The sequence below is a fragment of the Mustela nivalis genome, assembly GCF_964662115.1.
Source record: "Mustela nivalis genome assembly, chromosome: X".
Classification (NCBI taxonomy): domain Eukaryota; kingdom Metazoa; phylum Chordata; class Mammalia; order Carnivora; family Mustelidae; genus Mustela; species Mustela nivalis.
The window spans coordinates 95,837,498-95,859,344 of NC_139040.1; the positions used below are offsets into that span (position 1 = coordinate 95,837,498).

The following is a 21,847-nucleotide window of genomic DNA, read 5'->3' on the forward strand; positions in this document are numbered from 1 at the left end:
GATCTCAGTTCACTGAAGTTCCTCACTAGGAATGGTCCTTGGACCTGCCTCACCCAACCCAAGGCAACACCAGTTCTCAGAGGGCAGCTAAGGAAGGGATAGAGGCTCTATCCCTTGTTTCAGAGGGGGCCAATTCTGAAGGGCCATCCTAGCTCCCCCCTTAGGATCTGCTGAGGCCTCAGCTGCAATTGCTTAGTAGGTCAACTCCTGCCCACTCTTGCCTTGCTCACCCCCCTGAGCTGTATTTCCTGAGAGCCATCCCCAATAGCTTCTGCCCCTATTCTCCAATCTTGTTTGTTTCCAGGGAATCCAATCTAAGAAAAGGAATGAACCAAGACAGAGGGTGACTTTGCCTCTGCCATACCAGTAGAGGCCGAAATGTTACCAGAGTGCTGGCAACAAATGTATAAATCCCTTGATGATGACCTGAAACAAATCTTAGAAGTCATTGGGTGCAACCCACCCTCTTCCAGATGGGGAAACTGACACAGAGCCACAGTGATCGGCTCAAGGCATCAGAAGCTCCTTAGGTGAGAAAGTTGCCATTAGACTCCACACTGATTGTGACCCAGTCAGGAACACAATATTCTAGCATTTGATCATCTCCCAGGAAACTCTGATAGAATGTGAAAGTCAAAGGGAACTGTGAGAATTTGGGAGTCAGTACGAGGTAGCCTTGTAAGCCCATCCCTCACTGACTAAAAAGAGGAGCCAGTTCTGCGTCAGGGATGGTAGTGCACTTTATTAACAAACAAAACAGTACCATACGGGCAAAATCATTACTTCAATGGCAAAACACACACATATGCATACTCCCACATGTAGCACTGGGGCACATTTCAGACAGAACACTAGGCACCAAGTTCACAATCAAACTAAACAGAGTTCACGATCCTTCGGTATTTTCTCTTCAGTGCGGTTCAAGACCTTCTTTAACAGTTGTCACAAAAAGGTTACCTTTTTAAGTTTAATTCTCGACCTTACTGTGGAGTGAGGCCCACGCAGCCTTCAGGACTTTGAAGCAGATGCCAGGCTCTATCAGCTGCTTAAACTGCCTTTAGTTTCTTGGGGTGGAAAGAAAGACCTATAGGATCTTGGTGGTGGACAAATAAAATGGTGGGAGTTCTCAGCTCTGATTTCGCATCTCAGCACACCTGGAATAGCATTCATTTTTAAGCTCGATCTACAGTTTAATCAACAGTTTAATGGGGCTGATCTCATTTAGGTAAATTATTGGTTTTCTAAAAAGTTTGAAAGGAGGGTAAATTACGTACTCAGGAGTCCTTCAGCATTAAATAAAGATAATGTTAACAACCTCCTTACTGTTAAAACTGCTGCCAGTTAAGAAGTTGAAGTCAGCATTTCCCAAAAGGTGTGTCAGAACAAAGTTAATCAGTAAGTGAACAGAAACGGAAATAGATCAGGGCTGTGATTTCTCTGAGCAGTTTGATATAATAGGCACCAACTCCTTATGGACTGGAGCATATCCAAGATATTACCCAAACTCCTAGTTGGCCAAAACACTTTTCAATTACAAAGTAAAGAGTGGCGGAAAAATCCTGCTCTTTGCTCTTAGGATAGGCAAAACTGGAAACCTTAAGCCCTCATTATCAGGGTCCAGAGATTTGTGAATTAATAAGGTTAATTATGTAATAAACTTGGGTTGATTTTCCCTGGAAATCTTTAATTCTCATTCAATAGAAGATAGGAGATTAGGTTAAGAGATATTAGGAGATAATAAGGGTATGAAAATCCTGAAAATGGGAAGAGCAGTATGAGAGAAGAAGCAGTAGATTCACCAGCTATAAAACAATCATGTGACATTCAGTAGAGGTGCATACACAATGGTATCTATCACTCTCTTATAAAAGTATAAAATGATCAAGACACATAAGGATTGACCTGATTAATTAAAAAAGGTAAACTGGAACGAATCTTATTGAATAATGTGTGGAAGTATACCCAGCAACGTTTTTATGTAAAATTTTTGGTCCACAATAGAGTAAACTTCAGCTATCTAGAAACTTCTAAAATGAAATGCCTCATTCATCAATGATATGGGGTAAGATGAACTCTGTATCCACCTGTGGACCCAAGTCCACTGAGCCTTGTCAACTGTCTTTGATCACATTGGTGTTGACTTTTCCCCCTAGATGCTGAAACCTCTGGAGGGGGCTTTAAGAAATCTGAGTTTTTTAAATGGTGAAGGCCAGAAAGAGGTGGGCACTGCTCTGGGTGCACATTACTCCTAAAATAGAGAACTCAGTCTTCATATTAAAACCACTCAATTTCATGTCTGTTATAAACTTAATAACTAAAGTCAGTGAGATTATAATATAAAGCCCCAGTTTCCTTTCTCTATTTGATAGTCTCAACAAATAGCAATCAGAATTTATCATGTGTATTTCAGTTCCTGTTTGAAAGAGATCAGCATGTTAATATTTACTCAAAGGTAACTCCGTCATTCAAGTTAACGGATCTGCTTAATTCTACTGTGGTCTTAGGAAAAAAGAAAAAAAATACACCACTAGGGGCCTTCAGACAGCCAGGGTCTACCTGAAAAAATGAAAATACTTTTTTTAAATCGGCAGAGGAGATTATTGTGCTGTCTAGCCATCTTCCAAGAGGAAAAGAAAATGCCTACTATATTCAGTCTCCTGCAGCACTCACCAGGAAGCCTTCTGGGGGGCAGTCTCACCACTAGTCTGCTCTGCTTTCCTGGGGAGCTACACCACAAGTCACAGCAAGTCGCCTGAAACATCAGACTAGATGTCTAGAGACTTCACAGGAAGAAGTGGCCAGGACGACCCATAAGATGTCCCTCAATTGTTTTCATTTCTCTTTCACTGCCTCCTCCAAAGGGGGAGCTGCTCATCCCCAGGCTCAGCCCCACCTCTTGGCTCTGGACCCACGCTTCCCCATTTCCCAAGGAGTGAAAAGGACGGTCTCAGGCTGGGTCGCCTCCTATTCAACCTCTACAAAGAGAAAGCGAACCACTTCATTTCTGCAATTATTCGGCATTTCAGTTATAAAAGAGCAAAACAGGACACAGAAATTGTTTCTCATCAGCATTTCAATCACATATCTTTAAATTAGGGAGCTGGTTACAAGGTTTTATTCTACCAGCCAACACAAGTTAGATGACACAAGGCAAAGAATGTGATGGAGCTTTGATCTTACTGAAATTAACGAGGTGATTCTTTGGGTGGTTTTTACGTTGACACCAACTGAGACTAAACTTATGGGTGAAAACCAGTGCATTTAAAGATGGTCCAATGATACGGCCTTTGCCAACATTTTGCTTTTGATGATGCTGAGAAAAGAGTAAGCAGAAAGCGTGAGGCCGAAACCTCAAGATCGTGTCAGCAGCCTGAATTTGTACGCCACAATCCACAGGGCGGTGACGGATGTGGAGAAGCCAATGATCTTCAGTAGGCCTGCCACGGAAGGGAGGTTCCTCTCCCAGAAGGTGTGGGTGATCTCCATAGCTGGAACATCCTGGATGGATGAGCAGACAGCGTTAGCAGAGCAACTCTCTTTCGCCTGGACAAGGGCAGGCAGAACATATCCGCCAGGCCCGCACGTGGACATACGCCTGACAGTGGCATCTACAATGACCTTAAGAGCTAGAAGATGAGAGTCAAGAGCTTTATAAACTTCGATCACTGGCCCATGGAGAGGAAGCCGCGAAACTCACCTTTGATTCAGGTTCCTGGACTCTTATGTCTTTTTTGGCCACCTTCCCCAAAGCATTCAAGACCTACAAGAAAGTGACCATGGTGTTACGAAGTGAGCTTCTAAAGTCCCCACGGACTTGGCCCCACGTGCCATCAAGGAGCCCCCCCAGGAGTGGAGGGAGTGGCAGAGAAGTGGATGTGCACATTTATCTGTGTCAAGAGCCAGAAAGGCCCGATGCCAAAACCACCACCGGCCTCAGGCAACAGTGATGTCCCCCTTGCCTTACCTCTCTAGCCGCCCGTTCACCGGCTTCTACTGCCCCTTCCATGTAACCGCTCCAGTGTGTAGCTGTCTCTGTGCCAGCAAAGTAAATCCTGCCAACCGGTTGGCGAATGACCCTTTGAGAGAACAGAGAGGGCACGTACAGTTACTTGGGAAGGCGCAGAAGGTCACTGAGCCCACTGCTGCCCTTATTTACCCTAGATAAGACCGCGCAACTCAGATCATTTCCAAAACTCCTGTGTGGCTAAGCCAAAGGTGAAAGGCCCCTCCCTGTTCCCTGGGCCTGTGCCCAGGGATATGAACTTTCAATCCAGAGAGAATTGGGCTGTCAGATCATTAGTCCCTAACGGTGACACTGGCCTTTTCCTAGCCAGCTAGGATCAGAAAACAAGAACACACATGAAATCTATAATCATATTTCTTGGCTGTAGGTTTCCTGTTTGTAGTCCATTCTACTCCCAACACCATTTTTCCAAAGGGGTGCAGTCTTCACAAGAGGGGATCCGACAGCAGACTCGAGCCAAGCGGGCACTCCCAGGGTATCAGGAGGAAACACAGTGGTGAATGGGAAGACAGGAAGAAGAAATGATTTCCAGCAAAGGACAGACCCAAGGGATTAGAAGTCTGTCCGTCTTAAAATAACCATGTCTGTACAGTTAGCTTTTGTGAATTTATGTGGAGACTGGCTGAGGACAGGGAAATGGGCCTTCCCTTCCAAAGAGGTCTTGGCAAAGAAAACCACAGAAGGACTGGGCTGAATGGGCAAGTGTCCCCTCTTAGCTCATCAGCTTTGAAACCGACCACGTCTGCAGCCATTCTCATCCACTCTCCCGAGTGACACACCCTGTACCCGCAAGGTCATCTCGCCTTTTTCCAATTCAGAAATCTCTGGTTTCACCTGTCCTTGATTCTAGTTTCCACTTCTGGGCTTCTACTCTGCCTTCCGAACTATTCTAGTTCATCAATCCCGTTATCACTAACAAAAAGATGATTTGATTCAATATATTAAAAACAAAGAAAAATCTTAGTGAACAAGTCCCTCTTTCTCTGTGGACACACGTGAGCTGGAGGTAACGTTCTAGCTCAGCTCCTCTGGGAACCTGATGGAAGGTAGCCTGCCACAGATGTTACCCAGTGACACGCTTATGCCCAAACGCCTCTCCCCATGCCCCTCACTTGGATAATGGCATGGGGGCTGGGAAGGCCATCAGGAATTGCAGACATTCAGCAGGAAGCTCTGTCTTTGGGCTTCCCCGAATCCATGCAGAGATCCCCTCCTCACAGGGTAGCTGTCCATGGAAGGGACAGCTCTGCTGAAGACAAGTGGCTGCAGTGAGATGTCTGCAGCCAACGTCTGTAGGCAGAGATGGGCACCTAGAAGCCTAGGGTAGTCGCGTGAAACTCGATGGCTCATCGGGCTCAAGAAAGCCAGTGGGAGGACATGGCAGCTTGCAGAGTGCTCATATGGAGCACTGACAGTGGGAGCACTGACATCTGAAATCCTCACCGGCGCTCTGCTATTGTTCTGTGTGCTGATGGCTAAGCTCCTACGTACCAGCATCTTGATTCTCCTATGGACACCCAGAAATCTACACACTAACTACGGGGCATTTGAAGTTGGAATGCTGACTACTATTTCTATAATTTCCCCTAAACTTTGCTTATGAATTTATGTGGTGCATGACGGGCGCCTGGGTGGCTCAGAAGGTTAAGCATCTGCCTTTGGCTCGGGTCATGATCCCGAGGTCCTGGGATCAAGTCCCACATTGAGCTCCCTGCTCGGGAGGGAGTCTCCTTCTCCCTCTGCCTGGCGCTCCCCCTACTTGTGCACACACGCGCGCTCTCTCTCGGAGACAAATAAATCTTTAAAAGAAAAAAAGGTTGGTGCATGTCTTGGAATAATCAGGATGGTGCCTGGGTCATACCTGCCATAATGCGTCATGATCCCGGGGGGGAAGTAGGCAGTGTAGCAGCCCCCGGAGTACTGTTCCTCGCACCAGTTCTTCTCTTCGTAATGCACCGGCTGCATTTAGTAAGGAGAGAATTCCAAAGGAAAGACAAAACTGAAACACTACTGGTCAATCATGAAGGCTCTTGTGTGTTTTATAACAAAAGTTTACGTTAAAATAAAGATGGCCCTGTTTTTCTTTTTAAGGGGAAACAGGACCATACCAAGTAAATGGCCTTCAAGGAGGTATCAAGTGACAAAAGATGTATACTTTTTTTGACCTCTTGATGAGGGAAGGCATGGAATATTCCAGCATCTGGGAGAGAGGGCGCTGCCATGCAGACTCTGAAATCTTTAGTCTAAGTCTACGGGAAGCCCCAGCAACAATGAGATTCTGGAAAGGCCTGCTCAAATCTCTGGATTCTCTAAACTAACATACTTTACTTTCCCATCTACTACAGCAGAAAAAAAAAAAGGTGGAAGGGAGGAGGCATAAGATAAACACAATGCAGGAGGGCCTGGGTGGCTCAGTCAGTTGGGGGTCTGACTCTTGATTTCGGCTCAGGTCATGATCTTGGGGTCCTCGGATGGAGCCCCGCATGAGGTGCTATACACAGTGCAGAGTCTGCTTGTCCTTCTCTCCGTTCTCCTCCACCCATCTGCACAAACCCCTCTCTCACTATCTCTAGAATAAATAAACAAAATCTTAAAAAAAAAAAAAGTAAGTATAGTGTCCGAGAAAGGCTTTTTTTGGAGCCATTTCTCTGAGCTGGGAAAGTGAATGATGGGAACCCTGGTAAAATGGGGACAATTTGAGATGAATAATGGTTTCTAAGAGACATGAGAGAACCTTCTCTGAGTTCTTCCCTAAGGGAGTCTGTGAGTTTATTGTTTGAACAGTTCAGAGGTAATCCCCTGAAAGAGCCCCCAGCTAGCTAATAGCAGCTTCAGATAGAATTTCATTCCCATCATCCCTTTCGGTGGTGGACTGAAAGCACTGGAATTCCTACATGAGCTGTGAATGAACTGTACAAATGGAGAAATCCATTAGTGTGGCTTTGACGTGAGAGAGTCTAGATTCTGCCCATCCTGTCGAGCATACGCTAGAGTGCGCTCACCAACAAACAAGGATATATTTGGGATTTTGCTTCAGAGCAGTCAGTTGGTTTTGATGGGAGGGCAGGACCTCTGTTCTGGAACTGATCTCACCCACCCCGGAAATACCTGTGACTCCAGGCCCTGATTGCAATTGGCTGCCAGTTATCCAGGGAACACGAAAACAGCCCAAGGAACTGCTGCATCAGAAACTGCATGCACCTGATGGCAGCTTTCATTGGCCTTTCTGTGACCAAAGTTAATCCTCCAGTAAGCATATACTTTCATAAGATTCCCTTCGTAAGACTGTCAGGAAACCAGACTCTGCTTTGCTTTACCACGTAGAGCAAACAGAGAAGAACCTTCCAAGGATTAAAGCTGAGGGTTTCTTACTTGTAAAGCTTCTTGGGATCCTAATACTTTGGCATAGAGCTCACAGATCTTCTTCTTCCTGTAAAGAAGAATTTAAAAAATGTTAAGGAAGTAATAACCGAGGAGTAGAGAATAAACACAGTGAGTTTACTCATTACCATTGGCTCTCGCCCATGAACCAGATGTATTAAGGAAAATCTAAAATCAATGGTAACTACACAACATGAACAGTTCCATGAATCTCTGCACTCGGGTCAATGCTCTATGCCTCAATACGGTCATCTAATTTGAAGATGCAACAGATTTTTCCTTCTACAGTTTTGCCTCTTTTACTACCCAATATCCTATCTATTCAAGATTCAAATGGGGAAAATAAGATTCGATGAAGTACACTCGGTATAGGAAATGATGCTAAGTCACTTTTCTGGAACACAAAGAATTCTAGAATAATCCCTTTTAGGAGTCCACAGTCCACATGACAGTGTCTTTTAACTATCCTCTACTTATGTTTTACCTAAAACTCATTTAATCTTTTAAGTATAACATAAAATATGCCACACCACGAGAGGCCTACAGTCATTCTACTCTAGTCATCAGGCATGTGACAGAATGGTCTACAGTACTTCCAAGGAATGTGCTACACGATGTTACCTCAGTCAGTCTTTGGCTACCCTCATAATTCATTATGTAAATGACTATCACAGCTCATGACATGTGGTAGAGCTTAAAAAAAAAAACAGTAACTCACTGATCTAAACGCTCCTTGAAACAGGTATTTTTAAACTCACAACCACTCTTGGGGAAATTAAAAAGTGCTAATTTACTAAAATCACCCCCTTTTCAAAATAAATGGTTCAATTTCAGGATTTGTTTGAACACGTTCACACTGGGCCAGTTATATGCTTTGGTATTTACCTTCTTTAATCCTTATATAGTTTCAACATTGAAACTGTTCCAAAGTATTTGTTATGAGCTAATGAGCAACTGGGGGGAAAATGTGCTAAAAAATGTGGTGCAGGGTTTACCTCGAATCTGAAAGGCAAGTTCTGAAAGGTGAGGGGACAAATGGCCAAAAACGAGAAGAGGGGGTAAAGGAGGGGTGCGAAGGTTGTATTTACGAGTAATAAAAGAAACAGAGGTTTTTAAAAACGATTTTAAATTGCCGATTCCATTAGAAAACATTTTTTAAAACACATCCTCCATTTCTCTGAATGATGTGAGACAAAATCTAACCTTATAAATTTGTCCAAATGCTCACATTTAGGCCATTTATATAATTCCCACAACTTTCATTTCAAGGAGCTGCAGTGTAAAATCAGGAACAGGAAGTGAAATCATAAACATGGTGGCAATTAGCTAATTACCACTGTGTTCCCACAGAAGGTTTTCAGAGACAAAAGGCTACTGGTGAGGTAATGTCCTAGAACATTTAGGTAGCTCTATAAGTTTCAGTACAAAGAAGAAAAGTTGGGTTTCCTTAAAGGAGCTGTTCCTACTGCAGATGAATAACCATAAAGGAAAGGCAGAACTGGAAGAAGTTTCCAGACTACTGTCTGCCTCTGTCTCTCTCTGTCCAATCCAAGCCCTTTATGTCAAAAATAAAGAGGCTGAGGCTCAATAAAAATGTACTGAATCAAAATCCATCCTCAGGGGCGCCTGGGTGGCTCGGTGGGTTACGCCGCTGCCTTCGGCTCAGGTCATGATCTCAGGGTCCTGGGATCGAGTCCCACATCGGGGTCTCTGCTCAGCAGGGAGCCTGCTTCCCTTCCTTTCTCTCTACCTGCCTCTCTGCCTACTTGTGATCTCTCTCTGTCAGATAAATAAATAAAATCTTAAAAAAAAAATCCATCCTCGGGATAGTAGCCTCTTTTCTACTCTGTGATGAGAGGACAGATTCTTACCTACTTCAAGTGGGTGTTACAAGGGAATTCCAATATTTGAGAGTCCATCAGAAAACAAATATATGGATAATCATTATTCTAAAGGTTTAATGATGCTTAGAGCTTATTTTTGGGACATGAGATAAAATCCTTATTAAAACAGAATGAAATCTAAAATCCAGTCAACTTACCTTGCAGTTAATTTTTCATGCATGGACAATAAGCCACTTACAATAGAAATGGAACTCATTATTTACTGTATTTTATAGTTATCAGGTAAGTCAAGGATGAGTTCATACAAATCCATTAGGAAGTCATCTTCCCCATCCCTTCGTCCCATTAAAATGTAAAAATATTTGGAAAAGTTAGGTAAATCAAAAATGTTAGAGTGATGAAGTGATCAAAAATGTTAGTTGGGCTCTAAAAATAATAAAACATATTTTAAATGATGGTCAAAAGAGGTCACTGTGGAAATCTCTTGTAATTGTGTTTACTCACTGGTTTCTAAATCTGGCTGCTCATCATAATCATTTAAAAAGCTTGTTGGGGTGCTCAGTGGGTTAAAGTTTCTGCCATCGTTCGGCTCAGGTCATGATCCCAGGGTCCTGGGATGGAGCCCCGCATCAGGTTCTCTGCTCAGCGGGGAGCCTGCTTCCCCCTCTCTCTCTGCCTGCTTCTCTGCCTACTTGTGATCTCTCTCTCTGTGTCAAATAAATAAAATCTTAAAAAATAAATAAATAAAAATAAAAAGCTTGTTAAAAAATACAAAATACTGGGGCGCCTGGATGGCTCAGCGGGTTAAAGCCTCTGCCTTCGGCTCAGGTCATGATCTCAGAGTCCTGGGATCGGACCCCGCATCAAGCTCTCTGCTCAAGCGGGGAGCCTGCCTCCTCCTCTCTCTCTCTGCCTACTTGTGATCTCTCTCTGTCAAATAAATAAATAAAAATCTTTAAAAAGAAATACAAAATACTGAAGCCCCACCCTTAACCTACCAAATCATAATCTACTGGCCTCAGAAAAAAACGTATTTCCCAAACATTCTCTGGTAGATGTCAACGCAGCCCGTTCTGGGAATCTTGCTCCAGTCAAAGACACATTTGGAGTTCTATGGGTTTTGCCTTATAAAAACTTTTGAAAAGTTCAGCCACCGTGTGGAATCATAACCAAATGTCTACATCCAGGCTGGTATTTATTTTACTATTAATAAAGAGGGAAAGCAGGAAATCCAAAAGAAAATGTCAAGCTTAGTGTGGCATAATGAAAAAAAAAAGTTTGCGTTGGATACTATTCCTGACTTGTCACAAGCTAGCTGTGGACACCTGGACAAACCATTCCCTGCCACTGGCCCCCCAATTCTTCCTCTTTTGAGTGAGTAGATGGACAAACAGTTCCTTCCCCCAAACCAGGTAGCTCAAACAAAGAAATTCATGCGCAAATGTTGAAACTTCGGCAGCCTGAATTCCAAAGTCATCAAAGTAACTCTCTGCTCCTTAATTGTTTAATTAAGTGCAGAGAGAAGTGTACATCTGTGTGTGTCCTGGTCCTCTTCAAAAGCTAACAAAGGATTTAGGGCTACCCTCCAGGGCACACCTCCTCGCTCTGGAAACAGCCAAATGACTGTTTCCAGGTTAAGAATTCCTGGTAAGATTTTATCTGAACAAAGGAAAGGATTCCAAGGCAAAACAAAACAAATGCAACTAGGCAGAAAGAGAAAGGCAGAAAGGAAGAACAAAAGCCACTGTCCTACAATGACTTTTTTATACTAGGAAGCTATCAGGAGAAGGGAACGTAAGAGCTGTGTCCTAGATAATCAAAAGAGGATACTTCTACGTACACAAGCGGCAATAGGTTGAAACCCACACGCATGGCTTTGCTCTTCGGAAAAAGGACAGGTCAGAGAACCTTGGAAAAGGGATAATGGTCTCGCAAAGTGATCAGGACTCAGCCTCTAAAGCTTTCTGCACCACTAATGTTTCCTATCGGTTTTCTCCATCTACCCTACAGGGAAACCCTACCTCTCCAACCACTGTACAATAAACACAAGTATATAAACTTAAATTAATTTATGCATACAGGCAAGCCCTGAGTCAAGGGGGCTTGTAACACAAAGGTTGCAATGGTGACCAAAGGTTGATTTTTTGGGATTTTAAGACTACTTGTGAGTCGTGGAGTTTTTCAAGATGCCATTATACTGTTGTTAGTGCGACCAGTACAAGGTGAAGCTAAGCTTTCACATGCGTTTCAGATGTCACTTCTTACCTGATTTCCTTATGGAGCTTGGCGAGTCGGTCAGCTTTTCGGGCAAGTATGAAACTGCAGAGAGAGGTTACATTTGAACAATTAGGTGACAGAAAGAGCTGCCTCTTTTTTGAAATGTTCCTGCCTCCATCCACTCAGCATTGATGAACGCTCCCACGCACTCCCATTATTTCCCTCTATGAGAGCAAATGTCAGGCTACTTTCCACCGGCCTGTGTCCCAAATCCCTCTAGGCTGCGGGCTCCTAAGTAACTGGTCACCTCCTACTCAGTGTTTTACCCCCAGAGTTCAGCATGGCTCTTGGCATATAGTTGGAAATCAAATGTTAGTTGAATTAATGTTGCGTTAAATGATAGCTTGGTAAATGAACTTTGCCTTCGGCCAAAAATTTGATAAAAGCTGGAAAACCAAATTGAAGTATGTAGTTGTAGTGAATGCCATCATGGGCCCCCCAGAGTCCTCTTCGGGACCAAGCACTCATTACTCTGAGCTCAGGGCTGGACCCTTCCCCAGCCACCGCCTTCTGTAGAAGAGGGCTGCCTGGCTCCAGGTCCCGCCTCTCCCCAGAATGACCGGCTCTGGGGTGCGGTGGGCACCAAAGTCCTCTCCTTCACCTCAGGTCATGATACCTATATCAAGGGCCATCCCAGTTCTAGAGTTCCCTGTGGTTTGGAGACCTCCGCTGGGACAACACTTGGAGCCCAGCCTCTTGCTCTGCCCAATCCTGATTCCTTCTCTACCTCACAGGCAGTGACCAGGGCACACACCCCAATGAACCCCTTGCACCCAAATCTCCATGTCCAACTTGGCTTCCAGGAAACTGGCCTAGCAAATTTAGCAACTCAGTAAAACTTGGTTATAATTAATCTGTAAATACTGATTATTACTAATTGGATATATGTTTTAAAGAACTGAGTCATGACAAGAGTCCTTACATACACTATTATTAGAAAGCATTCACAAATCCCAATGAGCTAAAGGACACTGAAATTATTTCTCCATTTAGAGAAGTTTTACACTTATATTTCTTTGTTCTAGGCAAAAAAGACAAGTAGATCAGGACTGAGAATGCAAGAGCCGAACACAGATATTTCATCCTCTCCCTCACACCCAAATTAAACGGTTCCTCAGTTTGGCAATTCCTTTAGAGCCGTCTGTTACTTGAGATCATTCTGGAGAGCAAGGATTACACAATGAATTTGCGTTAACCCAGAGAACAGTATTTCGGAGGAATCTGTGGACAACCTAAGGAATCTGAACTAATCAACTCTATGGGATATAGTCATAATTTTGCTTGATTTAAGACTGTTACATTACGGCTTACTAGTAATGATTCTGGTTAAATTTTAAGTTTATGCAAGAATCTGTCATTTTGAGTCTTACACAGGACTTCAGTGAAAATCACCAATATCGGATGAAACATTAAATGATTTCGATCTTGGGTGCTTCTTACAGCTCCTTCTCTAAAGGGCAGTTCGTGGTGGCCATTCCTGCCAAATCTCAAAACAAGAATGCAACAACAACCCCTTTGTCCCACCTCTAACTACAGAAAACTATTCTTTAACTTGCTCTGGGGTTTTATTGAGGAAATGAAACATGCTGCTTTGGGTTGGGGACATTTCATGACTCTAAAGTACACGGTCCTCTGTAGTTGCCAGTCATCACAATCACAGCCTGGCCGATTACCACCCCTGTCCTCAAGGCTTTCCTTGCCCAGAGCAAAGGGCAGGGTGGAAACCAGGCAGTGTGCAGGCAAGAGCAGGGCATAGGCAATGGTCCAGATAGAGGAGATTAGAGTATCACTTTTTAGGAACTACCTAAATAACCCCATTCTCATCTGGAAAACTTGTGCCAAGCCTATCCTGGCTAATAAAGCCGAAGAAAGCCCAGAAAGGCAGAAACCACAACATCTAACTCCCGGGGCAAGAAGACCATCAGTGCCCTTCCAGCCACAGCTGGGTTGGTCTTGATGGTCTCCTGAGACCCCTATGTCTACCTTCTGTTTTCCTCTGGCACGCAGAAGGTGATGGCAAATGGCCCCCACAATCTGTATCCTTTTTTGCCCAGTGGGGTTAGAGATGGAGAGGACTAGCTGGTCCTCAGTTCATTGCGCTGTGAGCACCGCCCTTCCCAGGGAGGCTGGGGCTCGTTCTGATGGTCTGCAGACAGCGACGTGCTTACAGGACGACTCGTGGGCAGTCCAGTACAGACGCCTGCTAAGTCCCGGGTCATGGGTCGGCCTCTGGTTTTGTAATTTCCCCTCGATGATGCAATGTGCATGAGCTTGACTCTCCCCAGGGGGAAGGGGAAAACCGCCGTTGTCTGGAAGCCACTTGGCTCTTACAGAACCCTGCTGTTCTGCTGTCACGTGGGAGAATAAACAGCTCTTTTCTTTGTGGAGCTTTGAGAAAGGGTCCAAGGCAGAGGCGCTCCTTAGCCACTCCTTTGTGAAAACACTGCTTATTCTCTGGACTTTTAGGCCCCCAGCAACAGAGGAGCTGCGGGCAGTGGGGGCTGGGAGGACAAGGGGAGAGCTCTTCTCTTCCGGACACAGAACCAAACCCTGGACCATCTCTAGCAAAGGACAACTGGGCGTGACCGATCACAACAAGGGACATCCACTTGAGGCCTGGCTATACCTCCAACTGCACCTCCTCACTGGTCACCGGTCTCATAACCCTGGGTAACAATTAACGTATTCACACTAGTGGTATAGTGATGTCTGGAATGGAGAAGAGCCAATGGTCCAGAAACCCTAACTCTGAAAGGCTTTACAGAATAAAATAGTCAATTCTCATTCTAGATGAGTGTGGACAATCTGGCCCTGGGCAGGGTTGTCTACCCTTACCGCCTGTCTAGCTGCTTCCTTCACTCTGTCCTCAAGAGTTGCACGGGGGAAAGAAAGAAAGAGGCACAAGTTGAAACAGCGTCAGTTTTTGTAAAGTTTCCCAGAGTTCTGTGCCACATACCACACATTAACAGTTTAAAGTACAGAAAAAGATATATTCCTATAGGGTTATCTACAATTGCTGGAGCTCAAGTCCATACGCTCTGCCAGCATCCACACCAAGATGCCTACACAATTTAGGAAATGCGAAGCACCCAGCTCTAACCTACCCCATGATAGCGGGCAGCGATCCATCTGGTTTGGTGTCATCCAGGGTTATTGAAATTGGAGCTTCCTCATCCTCAATGATCATACAACCACAGTAATCTTAATAAGGAAAAAAATCAAGAGGAGATTGACATGGACCTCATCAAAGATTTAGGGAAAAAATTATATATATAGATATATAGAGAGGTATATACACACACAGATACACACACACACATACACTGTATAAAACTCTTTTGCTAAGAGGAAGGCAAATCTCAAATAGTCTTTGCCCAACCCTAGAAGACATTTCCTTATTAAATACATTAACTACACAAAGATGTCTGCAAACAGACACATGGAAAATGACCTATCTTGATGACCTCTACATAAATGTCATGTAGGACCAATGCATGGCTCACACCGTACTGAGGGCCCGGAGCCTTGCAGCACACAGGGAAAGAGGCTTGTGTCAGAGGGAATCACCCCGAGGAGCCCACGGAAGAAGCGGGGGAAGAAATACTTTGAGGACCAGGTTTACCAACAAGAGCCGCCATATCCACTCAGGCCCTGCCTCAGCTAGTTGGCGGACACAACCTGACAGTAGGTCTCACTATCACCACTTGAGGTAAGGAGACTGATGCTGAGTGGTGAAGTGTCACAGCCAAGGCCACTCAGCTAGTAAGCAAGCGAAGCCCAGGATGGTGGGACTTCAAAGCAGCGCTCTTCCCCCAGTACTCCTTTGCGTCACTCTCTCATTTAGATAAAGGGGAAGGACGTATGCCAGGAACCAGGGTCATGGTGCCCCTGCCACTTGGTGGATCTCTTCTTTCCCTTTCATTGACAGCAAGGGCTCTTGGGGTCCTTCTGTGTTGCACCAGGGGTTGTGGAGTGACGGACAGATTGAGATTTCTGATCCTTTTTCTACCAATTTAAAAATACTTATCTCTGTCATCTTTTTTCTGGCCAGGGTCTACCAGAAGGTCCCTAAAGAGAGTGTGGTCCCTTCACTTAACACAATTTAAACATGAGCAGGTGCAGCCTACCCTTCTTCTTCCAAAAGGCCTCCTTGTAATACATCATGCACTTAATGATGGCTCCCATCGGAAGACGTTGGATTAATTGGTTTCTCTCCGATGGAAGTTCAGGTCTAAAGTGGATCTTGGCAGTCAAAGTTGGCGGGATGGCACTAATTACGTATCCACACTAAAAGACACAGACACAGAATACCACCTCAAACGTGTGAGTCTCAGTCTTTACAGAGGGGAAGAAACACCATATTTATCATTTAGAATGACACCGAGCAGTAACCACATATAAAATGAGGCTCCTGTGACGCAGCACAACAGAACAAGGCAGGTCAACTAAAAATGGTAATTTAGAAGACAGAGTTGGGATCATACTAGCATTAATTACACCACTGCTTGGATGGTATTTAGTTAGAAGCTGCGGAAGACACAAGGCCTATTTAATATATGTTCCTTGGGACTAGGCTGAATTACCTCGTAAGTTTCATGATTCAGCGTCTCGATGATGATGTTGTCACCTGACTGGTCCACATAGGTGACAGGGCACCTCAGCTTCACTCTGTTCCCGAGGCGTTCCATTATCCGTTCACTCACTTGACCCGATCCACCCACAAATTTCCGTTCCTATAGAAGAAGGCAGGCAACGAGGACTATAAACATCAAAATATTGATCACAATAGCTTAGAATGTAAAATACAAGTCAAAAGAAATAATGTGGAATTTCTAAGTATAAAGCTAACTCAAAGATGCAACTGTCCTACACTTGCTAAAGCTAAGGGTCAAATGGCTAATATCTCTTAGGGCCACAAGAACAACTTAGGGTGTTCCAAAGATCTTCTGAGGAGAGAAATTATTTACTTGGTGGAGAAAGATACTACACGTTGCACTATGGAATGGAGCCTGTCTGGAACATAGATGACTTTAAGTACCAGTTCTAGACATTTCTGAAAATCAGTTGATCGTAGTAACTCAGCTTCTCCCACAGAGCTAGACTAATTTTATCCACCTCTCCTGCCCCCAAAAGGATGGACCCGAATTCCCAAAACCAAATTAGTTCAAAACGAAACACTCTTAAGCTGTGAATTCATCTCCAGGAACAAGAAAAGGAAAGGAGAACTTTTGGTTTGGGGCATATTCATTGAAATGTTTTCAAAAATTCGTGTCTCAGATCCATTCACGTTTCCAGACACGGGAGCGGCTATTAAGATGGCACACTGAGTGAGGGCAGAACCACAAATGAAGTTACAGGTTGAGAACGGACACTCCATACCTGGCCCCCGTTGGTGACTGAGAATATCCGAGTGGTGCCTCCGCACTGCTTCACGTACCACAAGAACCACAGCGCAGACACCTCATAGGGCTCAGAGGTCACATTGATGTTCACGAAGAGCGATGCAAACTGCCTAGCAGTCCTGGTCGCATGACAAAGGTGACAGTCGGGTGTAAATACATACATGCTTCATGGGACAGGAGCTTTTTTTTTTTAAAGATTTTATTTATTTATTTATGTGAGAGAAAGAGAGAGAGAGGACCCTGGGATCATGACCCGAGACGAAGGCAGATGCTTAACCGCCTGAGCCACCCGGGCTCCCCAAGAGAACAGCAGCTTTTCAAAACACAATTCAGTATGGTTCAAAAGCATTTGCACTGTTTTGGGGAAAATAAAACAAAACACCTCAGAGGCTCAACTTCTGAAGGAATGCATATTTTAACTCCTGGTGAAAAATAACCTTTTCCTTTGTTTTGAGAGAGTTATGGGTCTGCTCCAAATATATTAATTCTGGTACCGTCTAAAAGGGTCAAGATGCTGGTGAGGGATCGTTAAGGATACAGTTCGAACAACCGTCCTCTCTTCACCTGAGCGGCTCCCACCCCGCTCCAGTCCACCCGCATGCCTCACCTGGGTCACAACGGTGGTGGCTTCCTCCTGGCCATCTCTACCTGGTTTATGACTACAGCCCCTTCTGGCCCCAGTGAAGCCTTTTGACAGTGCAAAACAAAACAAAAAAAAAACCCACTCGCAGAAAACTCTTCAATGGCATTCATGGAAAAAGGCAAAAACCCTGAATGTGGCCACTCTATCTTCTACCACCAGCCCCCTCTCTGACCTCTAATTACACTGCGTTCTCGTGGCATCCTTACTGTCTAGGCATACTGTCACAGCATGGCAAAAACATGTCAATCTCCCCACCTCAGGGCCTTTAAGAGCTGTTTCCTCTACATGGAAAAAGGCATCCCCCACACCATCCACCCTTCATATCTCACAGCATTCACGGTGGCTCATTCCTGGAAGATACCGTGCCGTAACACCATCCTTCTTCCTGTCTCCTTTCTACTGTCACTGTAGCTCATTGCCAGAAAAGACGGCTGCTACACCATGTATCCTTCCTGTAGCTTCCCCTACCACCACATACCTGAGGCACTGTTGTTCATTCCTGGAAGATACTATTCTCCTACGCTGTCTGCCCTCCCCCATCTATCCTCCCCTATGTAGCTCATTTGTGGAAGCAACCTTCCCCACATACCAACCACACCTCTAGTCTCCTCCCATTCTACTATGGCTCATTCCTGGAACATAGCATCTTCTCACACCATCCAACTTTCCTGCCTCCCCCATCCACAGTGGCTCATTCCTAGAAGAAACCATCTCACCACACTATCCACTCATCCTCTTCCCTGCCGTCCATTGTTGTTTATTTCTGAAACATATCATCCCTCAACACCATCCACCCTTCCTGTCTCTCCTACCCACTGACGCTCATTTCTGGAAGATACCATGCTCCCACATGATCTACCCTTCTTGTCAACCCCCCTTCCCACGGTCACTGTAGCTCATTCCTGGGTGATTCCATTTCCTCTTCTTCTCTCCTCTCCATCCACCAAGGCTCATTCCTGGTAGATACCATTCTCCCATACCATCCAGCTTTCCCATCTTCCCCATTTTTTACTGTGGCTCATTCCTGGAAGATATCAGTGCCCCCCACTGCCCGCTCGCACACATACATACCCTGTTCCTATCTACCTCCGTGGATTATGACTCACCACATCCATCTTTGCTGACTTCCCCTGTTCATGTGGTTCATTCCTGATGGATAACATCCACCCTCACTACCCAGTTTTCCGGTCTCCACCCATCTATATGGTTCATTCTTAGAAGATACCGATCCAACCTCCATGTCTCCCCCTATAATCTATGGCTCATCCCTGGAAAATATCATCCCCTCAGACATCATCACCCATCCTGCCCTCTGCCATACACTGTGGCTCATTCCTGGAAGATACCATCCCCCAACCTCCATCTTCCCTCAGGTCTCCCACATCCACTGTGTTGTTTCCAGGTTGTCACCACATCATCCAGTCTCCCAGTGTCTCTCTCCCACCTCCTCCATCACTACTGTTCCTTCCTGGAAGATAAATTTCCCTTCCAACCATCCACCCTTCCTCTGTCCTCCTACAGTGGTTCATTCCTAGAAGATACCATCCCCTCAACCCTCAACTATTTCTTTCCTTCCTATATTCCACCCCCACCAACTGTCACATCCCTGGAAGATACTATCCACCTCATCAACCATCCTTTCAGTCTCACCAGTCAACTGGCTCATTTCTGGAAGATATCATTCCTCCCATGCTAAATATCCTTCCTGTCTCTCCTATCTACTGAGGATCATTCCTGGAAGATAACTTGCTTCCACTTCATTTACCCTTTCTGACTCCTCCCACCCCATAGTCACTGTAGCTCATTCCTTGATGATACCATCTTTTCATACCATCCTCTCTTCCCTAACTCTCCCAATCCACTATGGTTCATTCCTGGAAGATACCACCCCCTCAACACCATCCACTCTTCCTGTTTACCTCCATAGACAATGGCTATTCCTGGAAGATGCTGTCCCACCATCTATCCATCCATCCTGTCTTCTTCTCCCACCGACCATTTGCCATGGCCTATTCCTGGAAGAATCCCATCCTCCCACACCATCCTCTCTTCTTCCCCCACACCATCTATCCTAACTTTCTCCCCCATCCATGTGGCTCTTTCCTGGAAGTTACCATTGTCTCACACCATCCAGCCTTCCTATTTCCCCATCCACTATGGTTCATTCTTAGGAGATACCATCATCCAACACCATCCTTTCTTCCTTTGTCCCTATCCATTTGGTTCCTACCTGGAAGACACCATCACCCCACACGATTCAGCTTTCCTATCTCCCATCCCCCAATCCAAGTGGCTCATTCCTGGAAGATACCATCCTCTCACACATTCCACTCTATTCCACTCCCCCACCAAATGGCTCATTCCTGGAAGATACTATTCCCCCACACCATCAATCTTTCCTGTCTCCCTCCATGGATTAAACTCACTCATGGAAGATAGCATCCCACCAAACATCCATTCTTGTCTCCCCAAGTCCATCGTGTTTCATACCTAGAAGATACCATCCCCTCACATTCTTATTCTTTCCCCCATCAATTGGGTCATTCTTGGAAGATACCCACCACCACCACTGCCACCACCACCACTCCCCCACCACGCCCCCCCCCCCCCGCCCCGCTCCCGCTGCCAGCACAAACACCATCCAGCCTTTTTGTCTACTGGCATACACTATGGCTCATTCATGGACGATACCATCTGCATACACCAACGAACTTTCATTTCTTCCCCTTCCACTAGGGCTTATTCTTTGAAGATACCATTTCCCCACACCATCCACCCTTTGTCTCTCCTCATCTGCTATGGCTCACTCCTGAAACATGTCATCTCGATATTATCTATCCATCTGGTCTCCCCCCATCCACTGTGGCACATTCCTTATAGATTTCATATTCCCACATCATCTTCCCTTCCTCTATCCCCAAATACTGTGCCTCATTTCTGGAAGACACTCCCTTCCACACCATCCATCTTTCCTCTCTCTCTCCCTCAACCACTTTGTGGCATTCCTGAAAGATGCCTTGTCCCCCACACCATCCACCCTTTCCTATTTCCTCCCATCCTCTCTCACTGATTTTTAGTGGATGCACTTAGTCCTTGGTTCATGTTTAAAGATGGCTGCATCCAGAAATCTCTTCCTTACCCTCAGATCAAGATCCCTGTTTGTCACTCTAGTAGCATTATGGAATTATGTGCATAATGTCAATCTTTCCTGCTAGAAAAATAATAACTCCATGAGTTTAGGGGCCATGCCTAACACATTCACCACAATTCCTCACTGATAGCTACAGTGCCTTCACATAGCAGCCCCTGAACACTGACTAAACAATCTGTAAGTATCTCAACTCATTACACATGTTTTCATTGAAAACATTATAAAACTTAGATTTTTTATTAATAAAGACTAGCTTGCCTTCCGTTCCATGTTTTTCTATATCTGTAGGGAACAACTTTAATATCTTTCTAAATTGCTTCTGCAGCTGACTACTGTATAATTTGAATACACAATTACTTGTTTTATTGCAAATCACACAGCCCTTTCATTAAAAAAATTCTACTTCATTTGCCTCCTCTTTTCTTTGTGTTAGATTCATTTTATGTTCAAACCCATTCAGCAGGGTCTAAAGTTCCCTCAAAGATGCTACTGACCGAAAGATCATTAGGTTTCCTCTTAACTTTTTCCCTACAACCAATATATTAAGAAAAACACTGCAGGGGCCCTGGCTGGCTCAGTGGGTGAAGCATGTGACTCTTGATCCTGGGATTGTGGGTTCAAGCCCCATGTAGGGTGTAGAGATTACTTTAAAAATAAAATCTTAAAAAAAAAAAAAGGAAAGGAAAACAGTATGGTTCAAGATAGGACAGAAAGGATTCAAAGGAAAGATGAAAGGTAAACTTTAAATAGTCAAGGTTATTTTATCCAAACCATAAGAGACTCTTAATCTCACAAAACAAACTGAGGGTTGCTGGGGGGTAGAGGGGTAGTGATAGGGTGGCTGGGTTATGGACATTGGGGAGGGTATGTGCTATGGTGAATGCTAATGAAATGTGTAAGCCTGATGATTCATAGAACTGTACCCCTGGGGCAAATAATACATTATATGTTAATAAAAATAATTTTTTAAAAAAGATTACTTTGTCCAGCAGATTTTATCGATGAGATCTTTCATGGTCATCTTGTCCCACTCCTCAGCATGTGGGGCCTCCCACGGTGCATCCGCTGGAATCTGCAGAGGAAGGAGGGCCCACATTCAGGTGTGATGGTTACTGCCCACTGCCC

General features: G+C 44.8%; 1 protein-coding gene across 2 annotated transcripts in view; it reads right to left on the bottom strand.

Moving 5' to 3' along the window:
• Positions 1-718: 718 nt before the first annotated feature.
• The window catches only part of LOC309856494 (uncharacterized protein), a 68,964-nt gene continuing 47,835 nt past the window's right edge, over positions 719-21,847 (bottom strand). For both annotated transcript variants that reach the window (XM_082717781.1, XM_082717782.1), the window contains 11 exons: positions 21,703-21,794; positions 16,906-17,047; positions 16,110-16,259; positions 15,654-15,813; positions 14,631-14,727; positions 11,515-11,568; positions 7,397-7,454; positions 5,886-5,983; positions 3,965-4,076; positions 3,698-3,760; positions 719-3,498 (listed from right to left, as the gene is read on the bottom strand). In XM_082717781.1, the coding sequence (XP_082573907.1) occupies positions 3,352-3,498; positions 3,698-3,760; positions 3,965-4,076; positions 5,886-5,983; positions 7,397-7,454; positions 11,515-11,568; positions 14,631-14,727; positions 15,654-15,813; positions 16,110-16,259; positions 16,906-17,047; positions 21,703-21,794 (1,173 nt within the window). In that variant the 3' untranslated portion in view covers positions 719-3,351. The remainder of the gene's footprint in view (positions 3,499-3,697; positions 3,761-3,964; positions 4,077-5,885; positions 5,984-7,396; positions 7,455-11,514; positions 11,569-14,630; positions 14,728-15,653; positions 15,814-16,109; positions 16,260-16,905; positions 17,048-21,702; positions 21,795-21,847) is intronic.